The 16,489-nt window shown below is 46.5% G+C and overlaps 1 protein-coding gene and 1 pseudogene across 1 annotated transcript in view; both read right to left on the bottom strand.

Annotated features, from left to right (window-relative positions):
* Positions 1–813: 813 nt before the first annotated feature.
* Positions 814–3,752, bottom strand: LOC149360211 (uncharacterized; annotated as a pseudogene).
* Positions 3,619–16,489, bottom strand: part of LOC149360212 (uncharacterized) — a 25,668-nt gene continuing 12,797 nt past the window's right edge. The window contains exons 2-3 of the mRNA XM_089567806.1: positions 3,689–4,864; positions 3,619–3,627 (exon numbers count right to left, since the gene is read on the bottom strand). Of these exons, the coding sequence (XP_089423932.1) occupies positions 3,619–3,627; positions 3,689–4,864 (1,185 nt within the window). The remainder of the gene's footprint in view (positions 3,628–3,688; positions 4,865–16,489) is intronic.

A 16,489-nucleotide genomic window follows, 5' to 3' on the forward strand; every position in this document is an offset into this window, starting at 1 on the left:
ACATGTGCATGTATCTCTCGGATATTTTGAATTTCTTTTATTAAATTTATTGATAGGGACCACATTATGGAATAGTAGTGAAGAAAGTGAGATATTGCACTTGAAATCGAGACCGCTGTTATCAGCTATGTTCTTTGCTGGCAGGCCTTTCCAGCAGACTGCTTCTTTAGCAAAGCGGGAATACAACGAAAGCCACACTTTCTTCGACGAGCAACAAAAAAGGTTACAAACCAAGGTGCATATGTAGTAAAGAAAAATCGTACAACCACCCTATCAGCGCTCCGTTAAAATAAGGCACACATCAAATTCGTTCTCAAAGAGTGTACTAAAGAGAGCTCAACGCAATCCCAGAGTATTTATTGCAGCGCTTCAAGGGTTTTGTCGTGACTGCCCGGAAAACAAATGCTCTAACGTCACTCGTTATTTTAGAGGTATGCCAAAGCGGAATTGTTGTTTCCTCTTCGCAACGAAATAGCGTAAGCGACTAAAGATCCTTGTCGTTCGGGAAACAAGGCAGTCAAATTGAACGTTTCAGTCGAGTTATTGTGCCAGCTGGACAAAAAAATGTCAGAAAGGATGAATGATATCGCTAAGTGGCGTGGCAGAAATAAAGATTTAGATACAGTTTACAAACAGTTACTGAATGCTTTGTTGTCGGGAAAGACAAAAGAGAGCTCCAAGAAGTAACCGCCAACGTTTTTCAATGACTGTATCAGTTCGCAATGACGGCACTCGACAGCATGAAGGCCAGAACAAGAAGAACAAAGTTTATTGCAGGGCATCGATATATATAGCCTCCGTGATAGCGCGGTTTACGCACTGCGCATGTCAGGCACATTGTTATCGTGTTATCACGCAAGCCCGATACATCCTTCCAAGGTTAGCACAAGACAGTGGTTCAAGTTCATGATAACTGATTGAAAGCAGCGTCATAACGAAGACGTTGGGGAGGCTTCACGGTACGAGTCGACCTCCTCAGACTGATGGCACTTGTGGGTTGCTCTGGATGGGTAATCGAAGCCGGAGGCGTGGCACCGTGGGCTAGATGTTGGTCACAGAGCCCCGGAGGCTGCTGGGGTGCGGCACTTGTAGTGCCAGAAGGCTGCGGTGTCACACTCCCTGGACTGTTCCTTGCATTTGGGTCAGCTTCGTCTGCGCAGTCGTCGTCGGTGTCATCGTCACTTGTGTCAGCATACTGCTCGCTGGAATGAAGCAGGTGTCGCCTGTTGCGCCGAAGAACACGACGACTTTCGGTTACAACGTGGTAGGACCTCGGGGCAGCTTCCCCAACCACCTTTCTTTTCTGTGACCAAGTTGTGTCTCGCAGCCTGACGACGTCACCTTTACCTAGTGGAGGCAACGGCTGTCCTTTGGGCGTCTGGCGGTGCTTCTTGACTTCGATAGTCTTGATACCGCCAAAATCGGGGAGATTAGATCGAAGGCGCCTGCCTTGAAGAAGCTCGCCAGGGGATCGACCATCAATCAGTGGCGTTGATCGGTAGGCCAGAAGGCCTAGCCAGAAGTCGTGTCGTGCGTCTTAAGTTTTCTTCATTATCCGCTTGACAATCTGCACACCTTTTTCGGCAAGGCCGTTAGACTGCGGGTAGTGTGGGCTAGACGTGACGTGCGCAAAATCATACTCTTTAGCGAAGGCTGCAAATTCTTGGCTTGAAAACTGTGGTCCATTATCAGTGCACAGTTCGATAGGAATGCCGTATCGAGCAAACATAGCACTGAGAGCCGCAACAACACTTCTTGCACTTGTGTCTGGAAGCCTCTCGACATCTGGGAAGTTGGAAAGAGCATCATATACGACAACGTAAGAATTTCCCCCAAAACAAAAGATGTCCGCTCCGACCCTGTACCACGCACACTGCGGCACCGAGCGCATTATCAGCGGTTCTTTGGCTTGCTGGTACGCGAACTTTCTGCATGTAGAACAGTTTTGGAGAAGCACTGCGATGTCGTTGTTCAAGCCTGGCCAAAAAACGAGAAGTCTTGCTCTTTCTTTGCATTTGTTTAAACCAAGGTGGCCGGCATGGATTCTTGATAGCATTTCTTGTCTCATGCTTCTCGGTATGACAGCTTTTGTTCCTTTGAACAGAATTCCGTTGATTACGGACAGTTCAGATGAAAACGGCTTCAGCTCACCTTGAATTGGTTTTCCTGCTGATAAGTTGCTGACGACAGTCTGCAAGTAGCAGTCACGAGCAGTTTCCTTTGCCAATTTTTGCTGCGTTGTTACCGTGACCATGCCGTTCAGGAGCTGTAGTGCGTGAACTTCGACGTCTTCTGTGGCACCAGCATTGTCGACACCCCCGGGTGTAGTCGATCGTGAGAGCATGTCTGCCAAGACCAGTTGCTTCCCTGGAACGTACTGTAGAACATAGTCATATCTGAGAAGTCTTAAAAAAAATCTCTGCAATCGTGGGGGCATGTCACAAATTCCTTTAGCAGCGATTGACAGAAGTGGCTTGTGGTCGGTCTCGATAATGACATTCTGTCCATACACAAACTGATGAAACTTCTCGCAACCGAACAGAATGCCCAGCGTCTCCTTTTCAATTTGCGCGTAACGCTGCTCCGGTGGTGTTAAGACTCGTGAAGCATATGCCACCGGTCGCCAGTGACCACCGTGACACTGTAAAAGCGCCGCTCCGACGCCGTCCTTGGACGCATCGCAAGTTATTTTTGTTTTCTTTTTGGGGTCAAATATTGCTAGCAAGGGTGATGTCGCAAGTGCCTGCGTGATGCATTTCCATTCCTTCGCGTGGTTTTCGGTCCACTCGAACTCGACTTGCGGTTTGATAAGCGCTCGCAGCATCGCTGTTCGTTCTAACACTGGCACGTATTTTCCGAAGTAGTTGATCACTCCTAACATGCGCTGTAGATCGGCTTTGCTTTTTGGTGTTGGCATTTCCAACAGATTGCGCACAAGCTTCGGGTTCGGGGAAATTCCTTTTTGTCCGATAACGTCACCCAGAAAATGCACCTCTGTTAAACCGAACTTGCATTTTTCGGCGTTTAGTGTCAATCCTGCTGTTTCGGCAGCTTTCAGAACTGCTACTAGCCGTTCATCATGCTCTTGACGTGTAGTGCCCCACACCAAAATGTCGTCGATATACACGTGAACTCCTGGCAGCCCGTCAAACATCTGACTCAGCATTTTGTGAAAAACTTCCGGTGCCGATGAAATGCCAAACGGCAGGCGCAAGTAACGGTATCGACCGAAAAGAGTGGCAAAAGTGCAAATTTTTGATGTTGCGTCGTCGAGGGGTATCTGGTGAAATCCAGAGTTTGCATCTAGGCAACTAAAGTAGCAAGCGCCGGTCAATTCTGCTTCAATATCTTCTCGCCTGGGAAGCTGGTAGTGTTGCCTCTTTATATGCTCATTGATCCTTCTCGGGTCCATGCACACCCTAAGACTGCCGTCTTTCTTTTTGACCAAAACCAAAGGGCTTACCCAGTCGGTAGGTCCATCTTCTTTTGTGATGATACCAGCTCTCTCCATTCTTTGAAGCTCGTCGCGAAGCGGTTGTCGCAAAGACAGGGGCACCCGCCGCGCTGGCTGGACGACTGGGGTAGCATCTGGCTGTAGTACCATGCTGTATGGTTGCTTTAGGCATCCTAAACCCTCAAAGACGTGCCTGAAGTGCTTGATCGCTTCGTACTCAGCAGAAGTGCTGACAGTGTCCACTGTGCGCTGCACAAGGCCTAGAGCTTCGCATGCGTGAAGCCCCAGTATTGCACGACGTCCATTTTTCACCACGTAGAATTTCACTGCAGTTGCAACATCTCCAACGGTTATTTTTTGGACTGTTGTTCCGAAGTTGGTGATGATGCCGCCATTGTATGCTCGCAGCACAGAGCTCGTAGGATTCAGTTCGGCAGTTTTCAACTTGCGGTATATTGAAAATGGTAAGAGGCTTGCTTGTGCTCCGGTATCCACCTTGAATAATGCTTTACGACCCCCAACTTTGGCTTCGACAGTCCAATCACCAGTAATGCAGCTGTCGATGCAGACGTCAAGAACATCAAACTCATCATTGAACTGTGCGCCGACTTCGTTGACGACCGCCCTAGCCGGACAACAAATCGCAAAGTGATGCAGCTTTCGACAAGTGTTGCATCTTTTCCCGTAAGCAGGACACTGCCTCGGCTCGTGCCGTCGGTTGCATTTCTTGCACCGGTACGAACTATCGTTTACTGCACTGGTCTCTTGCCGGTCTACGCAGCGGTGGCACGATGCCCTGCTGCGAGAGACGGAGTCAATGCTGTCACTGGGCCTGGCCCAGACCTGAGTTCTTTGTGCCACTGATTCCGCTACCCTGCACATTTCTTCAGCCTTTAACAACGTTAAGCCCTTTTCCCGCAGCATTTTTTCACGCAGTTTGGAATTATTCGTCCCAAAGACGATCTGATCCCTGATCATTGAATCGTGCAGTCCTTCGAAGTTGCATTGCGCTGCTTGCTTCTTGAGGTCTCTAATAAATCTTTCGAACGGCTCTCCGTCTTCTTGTTTTCTCGAGCGAAAAACATACCGCTCATGCACTTCATTGCTTACCTCGGCACAGTATACTTCAAACTTCCGGACCAGGGTGTCGTAATCTTCCTTGTCTTCCTGCTCACCAAACGCAAACGTGTTGAAGACGTCAAGTGCTTCGTCTCCGGCAACGCTCAACAGGAGTGCAGCTTTCGCTGCTCCGCTTCTTGGGTCGTCCTTTGGCGTGGTCGCCTTGATGAAGAGTTCCAGTTTTTGCTTAAACCGCTTCCAATTCTGCGACAGGTTACCGGAGAGCTGCAAAGGTTCCGGGGGCTTCAGCAGGTCCACGGCGCTCCGAGCTACGCCCTGCCCAACTGGCCACTTCTGACACCATGTATCAGTTCGCAATGACGGCACTCGACAGCATGAAGGCCAGAACAAGAAGAACAAAGTTTATTGCAGGGCATCGATATATATAGCCTCCGTGATAGCGCGGTTTACGCACTGCGCATGTCAGGCACATTGTTATCGTGTTATCACGCAAGCCCGATACAATGACACGCATGGCGTTGTCGCGAGGAGAGATCGTTATCTTGGAGGCCAGGCACAGAAGTGGTTACAGTGCACTTTTTTTCCCAAACAGTCAGAGAGCTTCAAAATTGTAAGGTACAAAATATAGCCAAACATAACAGAGCAATCAATTGGATTTATGCGGAGGCAATACGACCTCGTTTTCTCTTCACCCGCCAATCTGTCCACATTCCGATACCGTTGTACTTTACTCACAAAAGCATTCCAATTCTGATTTAAATCTTAGTTCATTTATATTCGCGATCGCTTCTTTCAATGACTTATTCTGGCCTCTTTCTCCTCTCCCGCTAGACATGGACAGGGAAATCTACTTAAGAATCATCTGCCACCTGCCACTCGCTACAGTTGGCAGTTGGATTTGTCACAGAGATAATGATGCCGATGGTGCACAGTTTTCGCCTTCACTTTCCAAATGTTATCGAATTAAAACAAAAAAAACACAACCAAATAAAAAGGAATGAAATAGAATTGGTCTCTATATTTTAAAACTACATAGGAAGTGTGGAATATTCAACAATGGTTAGGTGGGAATAATTTGCACGTTGACTTAAAACTTTGCCATCAGTTCTGAATAGGCAGCATAATTTATGCAGGGTGTCTGTATCGGTCAGTCTGTGCGTTAAGGCGTCTTTAAGCGGTACAGCATTTCAGCATTTACCAAGCAGTCCGGATCCAGTCGGTTATCATAATTCCTAGCTTCTAATTCAGATTATCTCCTCAGCATTCACATTTGGATGTACCTGTCTAAAATTTGGTTCCAAAAGCATCTAACTTTTTTCATAGAGTCAATCACTGCAGGTTCGCTTGCTAAGTATACATGCTACTAGGTTTAAGAGTAATCAAAGGGGATAATGTAACTGTTGTGGTGTGAATAAAATGCACGTTTCTGACCCAAAACTGGGAAGTGTCAAAAACACAGCAGCAAACAAACATTTTGCCGGTGCCTTTTAAGTTAACACTCGAGGTGCCAGGCCTGGGATATGTAAATGTAATTTCCTTCTATTTCCAGCCAGCTGCAAGATGTTTATCGCCTCAATTTTTTCTGTAGTGCAATACAGCAAATTAGGTAGCACAAAGTGTTCTCTTATGCTGGAAATATGTATGGCATTGAATAAGCAAAAACGTCATCGTGGAATGGCTACCAGAATTTGGTGGACAACCTAATGATAATGCTTTTGAGATCTAAATGAGACCTTTCTGCTTACAATGGCTATTTTTGCCTGATCTAAGCAAAAATTTCAAAGTGCCTTGCGATTACGGTTCATTCTTATCAAAGGGCATACATATTAAGTTTTGCAGAATTTCAGACAGAAGCTGGCCCTTCTGAAAAAATTTTTGTTGCTAGCTTTTGTTTACAAAAAAAAAATAACACGCAGTCGTTGAGAGCTCCGAAAATTAAGCGCCTCACTCTCTCCCCTATATCATTTAGGAGTGTTCGATGACGCTGCATTTTGCATAACTTATTTGCTATGGACTGCGCATCGTCTGTTCAATTTCGCCGATGACTACAACAGTGTTTATGCAAGTTTAGCCGCAGGATCTTTCCAGGGGCTTAATTTGCTTGTTGAAGAAAGCGGTAAAAATATGTTTGGACGTAGCCCGCTTGCGTAATGCGGGTGGCGTATGGCTACACAGGAAAAAACAGAACCGCTGCACACGCGGTAGCACTTGACGTCTATTGCTGTCTTGTCGGAGAAAACCTTCCATTAACGCTGCCCTTTTCTTGTCATGCGAGTTCAGTGATATTGTTCAATTCCACGTAAACTACTACTTTGGTTTTTATGTTCTTGGGCACAAAGTTAGGCTCGCCGGCTCTAGCCCTCTGAATCTTGCAGAACCAATTATTATTAATATGCTGGGAAATCTGTCGAGCAAACAGAGAACGCATACTCTACAGGGCTTAATGAAAGCACCGAAACAGGGATGGGTTTAAAAATGGATATGGTCCTTTCTCCTCACAGCATTATATGCCCTACATAGACCCAGATTATGCGTTTTCTTGTTTGAACACTGTCTCAGCAAATGTCCATAAATATTAAAGCCGGAAATGTTAATGTTTCCGATGCTGCGGATTTTCTTTGTTGATATTTACGCCCAGAGAACTAGTCTTCGTTCCACAAACAATAATAAGGGGCTGCGCCACCATTTCGTGACGCAGGGTAGAAAAAGAATGACCGGTGAATTGAACGCTCCATAATGTAAGACTTTAAAGAAAATGTATAAAAAAGAAATAGAAACAGAATAGAATCAAGAAGACGCCGATTGTTGTACCCTGTTTTTGAGAAGTAGACTGCCGAGCCTTCGACGCATTTCCAAAGAATAGATAATGCACCCACTTCAGGTTAAAGAAGAAAAGACTTACTTGACCAGTATGGTGTAGTTTCTTGCTAGAACAAGGACCATCGCGCGGAGGTCCGGAGAACAGCAGACATGACACCGGGCTCTATTTTTCATCCGCACTGGTACAGTTCTTGTTCTCAGTTCTTCGCTGTTGTTCTGAGGAGGAATGAACTGTACGTTGTGGTTCTGAGCCTGATACGGCGTACAATTTGAACAGATACATTTTTCGTTTAGCAATCAAGCCTCTTGCCAACCCGGTAGTAGGATGATAGGCAGTCCGAAAAGCAAATTATGGTAGGCGGTGGCGGACGGCCCTTGTAAGCTGCAAAAAGTAGATTTTTGCACCCATCCGAACGTAATAATAAACACACAAGATCAAAGGAGCTCGAAGACATGTAAAAGAAGGTTTGGATTAATGATGCAAATAGCATAGCAAAAACTGAAAAGCGAATAAAAATGAGTTCGGACCGAATGATTTCTTCTTACCTAGACAACGGCAACCGACTGAGTGACTGAAAAACTTTATGTTGAAAATATGTACAGGTAGCGAGCGGAGCGGTCCTTAAGGGGCCGTTCCTTACAAACCCATTGGCTGGTTCCCATTGGATGTAGCTCCTGCAAGGGCGCGCCCGACCAGGGGCTTTTGGCTCGCCAGGTCAGAGCAGCCGAGCAGGGCCGCCTCCCAGTCCACCCAGGTAGGGTTGGGGATAGGAAAAGGGTGCGGGCAAGCTCGTTTCAAAAAGCAATATATATGTGGCGCGTACTAGATTGGCTGTGGCTGTGATCGCACACACACTTAGAAATAAGCAATAGTACTGTCCAAAAAAATCGAAAATTGTGTTTTAAAGAAAGTAGATGGCGCAGTAGCTGTCTCAGACCTCGGTGGACACCTCAACCGCAGCGTAAGGGAAAAGGTGAAGGAGGGAGTGAAAGAAGGAACAGAGAAAGAAGTGTTCTAGTGGAAGGCTGCGGAGGAACTTCAACCTCCTGGAGATTTTTAACATACTCTTACATGGCACAGCACACGGTTGCCGTTTCCGTTTCGCCTCTATAAAAATGCGGCCGAAGCAGACCTCACCCTATCATTTATCTTCATGAAAATAGTCACTGTACCCGAGCATGCTTGCTTCGTAAGGAAAGGCAGTGCCATAGCGCGGCCCACGCTGGTAAAGGACTGGTAAGATAATATTTTCTCCGCGAAAAGTATGCGGCGCTGAAAAAAATTGGCAACGGCTTAGCTCAGCTATGCTAGGATGTACGCAGCGAAAGTTAAGGCATAGCTTGGTTAGCCTTGGTTAATCTTGATTGCAAGTCCAGGTTAGTCTGGTTGTCTAGCTATGTTGTTGTTGCATTAAAGGCGAGCTTTCCTTTTCAATCCTCTGACATGTTATCATGCATGCAATACAGGTGGTGAAGCGAGTGGAGGGGAACGCAACGACGAGGCAAGCGGTGTGACGTCATACCACACGGCGACGGTGGCTCCGCGGCGAGGCGCGCGGTGTGACGTCACGCCAGATGGCGCGGCGAGCGAGCGGCATCCGACAGTTGCGGTGGTTGCTAGGCAACGGTTCAAAGTTGGTCTCTGTGCCTCCTCGGAGCGCTGCCACAGCGAAATCGCGAGTCCGTGGCCAATGTAGCTTTCGCTGCAAAAGCTGAGCAGGAGAGTAGCTTCCTCAATGATATCTCACTGCTGAGCTAAGCTTTCTGGCCTTCGAATATAGGGCCAGAAAACTGCTTTTTTTCATAGATATGATACTCCTTTGGCATGAGCGATTTGCAAGACGGGTATTAAGTCATAACTTCTGCGCTAAATTGAGTTTGTTGTGTCAGTGTTCAACAGGCTGCGCGAGCCGTTGTACGTGGCCGAGCACCCTTGCTGAGATCAGATACAATGAGTGTCGATAGAAGTGGCTTGCAGCAGCGGATACAACGAGATTCATCACAATGGTAAACGAGTATCTCCCATTCACAAACGACAAATGTCTTTCCAGCGGCTCTAAACTTTTGGGGCTCAGTTTAGGTGAACAGATATAGGCTGTAAAACTACAATATTTGTACACTTGCGTGCTCATTTTGTTGGTTGGAATCAATGTTGTGTTATAATTAGCAGAAAGTCACGTTAGACGGCAGAGTGTTTTTCTTATGGGTGCAAAATCAATGGCGCTATCCGAAGAACTTTTCCTACACTTGTTACTCAGGGAATACAGACCACGGCCCAGAAATTTAAGCGATTGCGCCACCATAGTGCGAAGTAGTGGAGGCAGAAAATTGAAAGCCTCACTCAGTGTCCAAGAGGGGGTTTCGTATGAGCATAAGAAAGGTGGCCTTCGGTGGCCTCCAAAATTGTGGTAGTTATTCGGTAGTCCAACTCCTGACCCTTGGGTTGCGAGTCAGACTTGTTTCTTCGGGGCATCACAGGCACCTTCGTACGGCTTGGTTAAAGCGGGCTTTAAAAATATTCTGTGTGATCTTTCGCATAATATGGGAACTATGTCCGTGTCTGCATGGACAAAAGCAGCCGCTGATGAAACCCATTAAATACGGAGCTTAAGTGTCTCCCAAAGTTTTCTTCCTCCCGTAAGGTCGCATTTTATCTTTTACCGTTCAGACGCAACCTCACGAACTGTGTGCTGTCCGGCCCAAATCTCCAAGGCGCACGGAAATATATCTGACCGCCACGCATTAAAATGGTCGATTTAGGCTCTCGCCTGGCGCTTGCTGCGACGCGCGTCTTCTCTTACATTCTTTCCTCTCACATCTTTGAGCTCTCCTCTGCCCACACGTGGCAGCCATTGTAGCTAAGCTCGAGCCCGTCGGCAGGCCCATGCACTTTCTTTTCATCCTTTCATCAGTCGCAACAACAACATCGACAACGGCTCTCACCTTTATAGGTACGTTCTTGAGCGACCAGATAATCACAGAGCTATCGCGTTCGGTCCCCCCTTTTCGGTTCTAGAGACTAGCCTCTCCGGCACAACACGGTAAAATCGCAGGTTTTTTTGACAGTGTGCTTCAGCTAGCACTGACTTCGGTTTTGTACCAATTTCGCCCCCTTTTTACCTCTAATTTGGATGTTTCACGTACCGACTTGTAAGCAGAGCAAACACTCTGAATACTGTGATCTCTGTAGCGGATGCTTCTACACGGTCATGTAGGCTGATTTTATCATTTGTATTAATATTAATTCCAGGATTCTAGCGTGAGGTGCATTTTTGCAAAATATGTGTGACCTTACAATTTCTGACGTGTTCATTTGAAAACTAGGGGCAATTAAAGGTTGCAATTTCTATTCACTGCTGCTCATGGTTCTAAGGTACGTGTGTGTATATGCAGGAAACGAAGTATTCGTTGTGTCTTCCAAAACAAAGTGGCTTTCTTTAAGGCCAGTAATAATACGCAAGAACAAACTGTTTTATTATAAATGACATCTTGCTGACATCTGAAAGGGTCAACTTCAGCGACGTACAGCCTGATATTACTTAGTTGTAGACGTTTCCAATATCCAATATATGTTTCTCCTTCAAGATGCGTTGATCCACTTTACCCTACTTTCGTCCCAGGCGGCACACATACTCCCAATGTCTCCCTCGTTGCCTATCGAGACTCCGTGACCTATCCCCTTCTGGCCTGCTTAGAGCGGCAGCGGAACAAGCAGGGAGAGGCACCCCCGCTTTCACGTAGGCGGCCCTCTCTACGCACAAGTGTCTGTGAGGGCCGTGCGGGCACTGCACGTCGAGCGAGAGCTGAGAGAACGACGCTGGACAGAGTGGACAGAGCCATGTGGCAACCACTGCTGCCGAGGGGCAGTCTAGATTTCACTGTGCCCGCTCCCCGTCTGCTGCTGCGTGCGACCTAAGGAGCACGTCATATATTGGGAGATCCCAAATAAATTGTTTATCTTCGGGCTGCTCCACGGGTGTTGTTGATCGCAACCACCAAAGTGTGGTCGAAGCTAACGGAGTGGTAATGGCCCGGAGAGCGTGGCCACAGCCACTCTAGAGGCCCCACATTGCCAAGCCCAGTGACTCATGCGTAAAGTATTTCTGGTCTAAAGGGGCTTGAATTCTTTATCACAAGTATATGTACTATTATGCGAAAGAAAGCTCAGTGGCGGTCGGTAAAATAAATGTATAGTCTCTATGTCACATTTGAGAGCGATATTTACGTTGTGGTTAATATCATGTCCGAATTGAACCGGTTTTAACGCTTTGGAGTTCTGATTTATTTCACAAGTAACGAGAATCTAGAGAATTTTGTAAATTGATGGAGCTGAATGGAGCGAAAGAGAAAATATGCTAATAAGAAACGAACGGAAAAGGTCGGATCGGTCAGTTTTTGGAGGTGAAGGCAGTGCTGATGAAGTACATGGGTGGTGAGTTATCTTTCCTGTTGTTATACCGCAATTCGGTATACAGTTTTCTCTTTGACTGTGTTCCGCTGTAACCATTATGAAGAAAGGTCTTCTTTTATCGTAACTTTTAGACCCCCCATGCCTGAGCTAAGAATGTGATGAGTGTTTAGAAGAAAGTTGATATCACGTAGGGCAAAAAAACCTACTATGGAATCACGCCATCAAATAGGGCACAAGTATAACAATAGTGCTTTGTTTCCACGTGGCGCTGAGTCTCGTGGTCTTTCTAGTTTTGCGCCTGAGCAACAGTGCTATGTGATGCAATAGTAGAATGTGACTGAGTTCTCAACGTTATTAGCGTTGCATGTGGAGCGCGGTCAAAAAGGAGAAAAATAACGGACATCATTCCCCTATACTTTTTTTTCTGGGCGAAAAGCGATCCACAGATTAGATATCTTCACGGCGTAATAATGTCGGCTTTATCTAAGCAGACGGTAAACAAGAAAATTTCTTTCCCGATGACTGAAAACAGTACCCGAATCTCGCAAAGAACTGAATCTCTCAAGCATGTGAAATCTGATCGCACAGAATATTTGCTCAAACACATAGAGGTCTGCCCGGTGCTGACAGAGTGAGCGCAGAGGCAGCGAAGCCGAAGAGAAGGCCTAACTCCCAGTTTTGAAATCGAGAAATTTGAGTCGCACAAAATGCTGAATCGAGGGGACCCTATTGCGCAACCTTATTCAAAGTGTGACTCTGGCTGGCTCTGTTCTGAATCAGGACAGCGTGTCGAGGCGCAATGCCAGGCGTATCGACCTAATTCGAGAAGGAATCGTTAGCTACCAGCCTCACTGAGCAGTCCCATCACGTGTGCGAAGCGACATGGCATTCACAAGCAGGCGCAGTCTGCGAAGTCGTAGTCTATTGTGAGTAAACTAGATGTCTGCTCTCCGACCCCTGGAAGGGCAAAATTAGTGCGAATATCTTAGAGAGGCATTGATAACACTTATCAGATGTTTTTGTTCGATAGTATAGGTTATCTGGATATGTTGGAGTTGCTTCAGCAGCAAAGGATGCTTGAAAGGCGGAATAAGTGGTTTTAGAAAAAAATAATTTTCTTTTTCATCCCACTCGATTCATACCTGTTACGTCATGAGCGAAAAAACTCCGTGATCACCATTGGTGAGTTAAAGATGTGGTAGCTACTCTCAGCAATCCCACAGGAAAAACACCAAGACCTCATTCCGTCTAGACTATCTCATAACAAATGCGGACGATAACGCCGATTGACGCTCGTGAACGCAGCAGTCGGTAACAATATCTGTACTTTAATTTATTAGCGCTTGTAGTGGATAAAAGCTGTTCTAAAGCGACAGCGTTAAAGGCCTCGTTGTCCAAAAAATCCGGCGTTGGCGTTGCCGGTGTCAGCGTTATGAGCGAAAGATCACGTGCATCGTTCTGGAGGCGGTAGCTGGCAGCTGACACGGCAGGGCACAGATTGGTTGTAGGCATGTTTGACGTCGTGTGACATGGACGATTTGGGAGGAGCTGCCAAATCGGGCTTCTGAAATCAGATGGGAAGTTGACAAGAACTGAAACCTCCAGCACCCTTAGGTTCCCAGTCGTACGTGCTCCCCCTAGGCCACGCAGGCACGGTGGCATGGCTTAGTTAAGCGGTTTGGTTTGGTTTAGTGGGGTTTAACGCCTCAAAGCGACTCAGGCTATGAGGGACGCCGTAGTGAAGGGCTCCGGAAAAATCGATTACCTGGGGTTCTTTAACGTGCACTGACATCGCACAGTACGCGGGCCTCTAGACTTTCGCCTCCATCGAAATTCAACCGCCGCGGCAGGGATCAAACCCGCGTTTTTCGGGCCAGCAGCCAAGCGCCGTAACCACTTAGCCACTGCTGCGGGACCTTAGTTAAGTGGGCTTATGCTAACATTAGCGCACCAAAGCTATCACGTCATTCCCGAAAGACAGAGCTTAGGTTTTCCCTAGAATTTGTTATAAGTAACTTTTTTTTCGTATGAACACTACTCTACCGGTACCAGGCAAGTTAAATTTTTCCTCACCTTTCCTTTAAAGGGGAACCGCTTGCGCGAACTGGATCGTTGGTTTTAATGTTGGATCGCGTGTAACCGGATACAACGAGAAAACTTCGGGCCAGTCCATTCGCCTCGCGCTCAGTACGAACGGAAAAATTATGCCTCTATCTCCTTGCACCGCACATGCACGAATACGGACAAAAGATAGGAGCCTTGCAAAGGCACCTGCTATCCTGGCTCTTTTTTGCACAAGAGCAAGGTAACGGCAAGTTCTGCTTGAAAAATCTGAAGGAGAATTGGTACGTATTGTCTGAATCAGCTAAGTGCGTAACTCTTAATGTCCTACTGTCGACAGTAAATGTCACTGTCATCTAATGATGTCCGCTGTGTGAAGCCTCACAGCATTCCGAACCTTTAGTGACTCTGTCATGTCACAGATACGCCTGCGATCACGACTCCAGTGTAAGTCTCCCCGAAATGAGTATGCGATATAAATGCTTTTACGAGGTGGCAAGAAAAAAAGCATCTCAAGCGAACATTAGTTAAGAAATTGTTTCAAGCCCTGCGGGACATCGTGGCTTCTGCGCCGGGATTTCATAGCGCGTTCACCGGTTCAGTGACTGACTCCTAAATAGATTTTTCTCTTGTTTTACAGAGCCTTCTAGGACCATTTTGAAGCGTTTGGCAGCATCGTACCGCCACTCATCCAATTTGATGATAACAAAGGCTTCCCAAGTGCGCAAGGCCCGGCTTGGGTGCAGGTAGTGGTCACCTGGCCGCTGGTGAAGATCTACGTGTGGTTGACGAGGGAAGGCGAGCGCGCCCCCGAAACAGGCGACTGTCTTACGAGCCACGCGTGTATCCCTGCGGGTATCCTCCCAGAGCAAGCTCTCCCTGTGAAACTTGCTCAAAGAACATATTCATGGTCATGCTCGCCGATCCACGTTCTCTTTTTGACCGATTGGCGGCAAAGACGACAGAAAGTTTCCCGCGCACTCAGCTTGTGGAGAACGACCATCGGCATCGGCCAAAGCCTACGCAGAAGCGGGACAGAACACTTTGGTTAACGCGCAAGTGGAGCTTGTGGACAGGGGCTTCGTTAAATGGCCTGGAATAGCCCTGTTCTTCCTATTATCAGAGAGCATGTTTCAGTAAACTTTTAACAACAGCGATTACTGATAGCGGCGATCTGCTTGTACCTGCTTTTTTTTATTAACTACTGCTCATCATATTGAAACAAACAAGACATGAGCTCGAATGTTTTGTAGTGTTGCTCTCGTTAGCTAAATTTAGGCTTCATTTTGTTGTATTGTTTTGCAAAAGCAAAATAGTTCAGTTACACGCCCCATTTTGGTTCAATATGTTGCCGCGTGATGATACAAAGTAAAGAAATAGAGTTCGCCTTGCCTCTTGTCTAGTGCTGGAAATACTGCTGTTCTTGTTACACGAAAAACTTTCAGTTGAGACAAATAATTTTAAAAATATTGTAATTACCTTTTGAAGTGGTGATGTGCTGCTCGTTCAGCAAAGTAACCTCGACGACTGCCGTCTCCTCTGAGGCGGCCCAGAGTGCCACGGTCTATTTTCCCCCAAAGGCCTCTAAGAGCTTGGCTCTTGCTTTATTGGTATCTTTGAGTAGCATGGGCATGTATATTAATGATCCGACTTGTGTTTTCTTTACTATAGGTATTTTTAGAGGTTTCTCTTTAAACCAGTGCATATTTCCCGGCGTTAGTTGACATAATTTTTTTTATGTAGGCTGTTCATCACTATTAATGAACAGCAAATTGTAAGGAATTGCACGTATCACTCATTGCGCGGAACTGCGTTTTTATTTGTGCGTTTCACCTCTTTATTTCAAACTAGGGCAACCTGTGAGAAAAGTTAGCAGTCATCATCACCTAGAATGGCTATGCGTTCGAAGGGTAGGTTAAGAATGAAGTTTAAATTTTATTTTAGTCATAATGCGCTTCTAAATTGTAGCAAAGGACACCACCAAAAGGAAACGACTACCCCGAACGCATATTTCATAAGTTGTTTTACGCTCAGCCTGGTGTCAGCATCATATCGCTGCCGCACTTACTGCCAGATGGTCAATCAATTGTAGAGGTTTGTGCCTAACTTCGGGGACTGGAGTGATAAACAAAGTCAAGATTGGACTATCGCATAGGCAGCCCAACAAAAGTCACGAACCGCCAACATGCGAATAATGCCATCTTGCCTGCGCTGGGCGCCGTGTCACCCGTCCGCCCAGTGACGGCGTCCTTGTCTACCCGGCGCAAGAAGGACTGGGAGGAGGGCAGGAGATTTAACCAACTTCTTTTCGCAGAATTGATGTGCTGCAGACAACATAAACTTTATCATTCTACAATGCTGTACTGTAACGGCAATAATTTATCGATCCTGCTGGTGAAATTTTTGGGCGAGAAAGGAAATTCCCTCTTTTCCGGCTAACTAGTAAAATTTCACAAAAACTCGCGCACAAAGTGTGCTGATTTTAGGGTTACTTTTACTCTGAAAATTCCCCTGAAAGGACAAATTTCTACAGTGGAACCTGGCTGTCTTTAATCTCGTTACCTCTGAAGCGACTCAAGAAAAATATTCGCCCTAGGTATCGAAAGAGCCAAGACATCAAAGAATAAACGCATTGACCTGACGCACTGACGCGTTGAGGAAGG

The sequence above is a fragment of the Amblyomma mixtum genome, chromosome 2, assembly GCF_055824585.1.
Source record: "Amblyomma mixtum isolate Tamu chromosome 2, ASM5582458v1, whole genome shotgun sequence".
NCBI classification, from domain to species: domain Eukaryota; kingdom Metazoa; phylum Arthropoda; class Arachnida; order Ixodida; family Ixodidae; genus Amblyomma; species Amblyomma mixtum.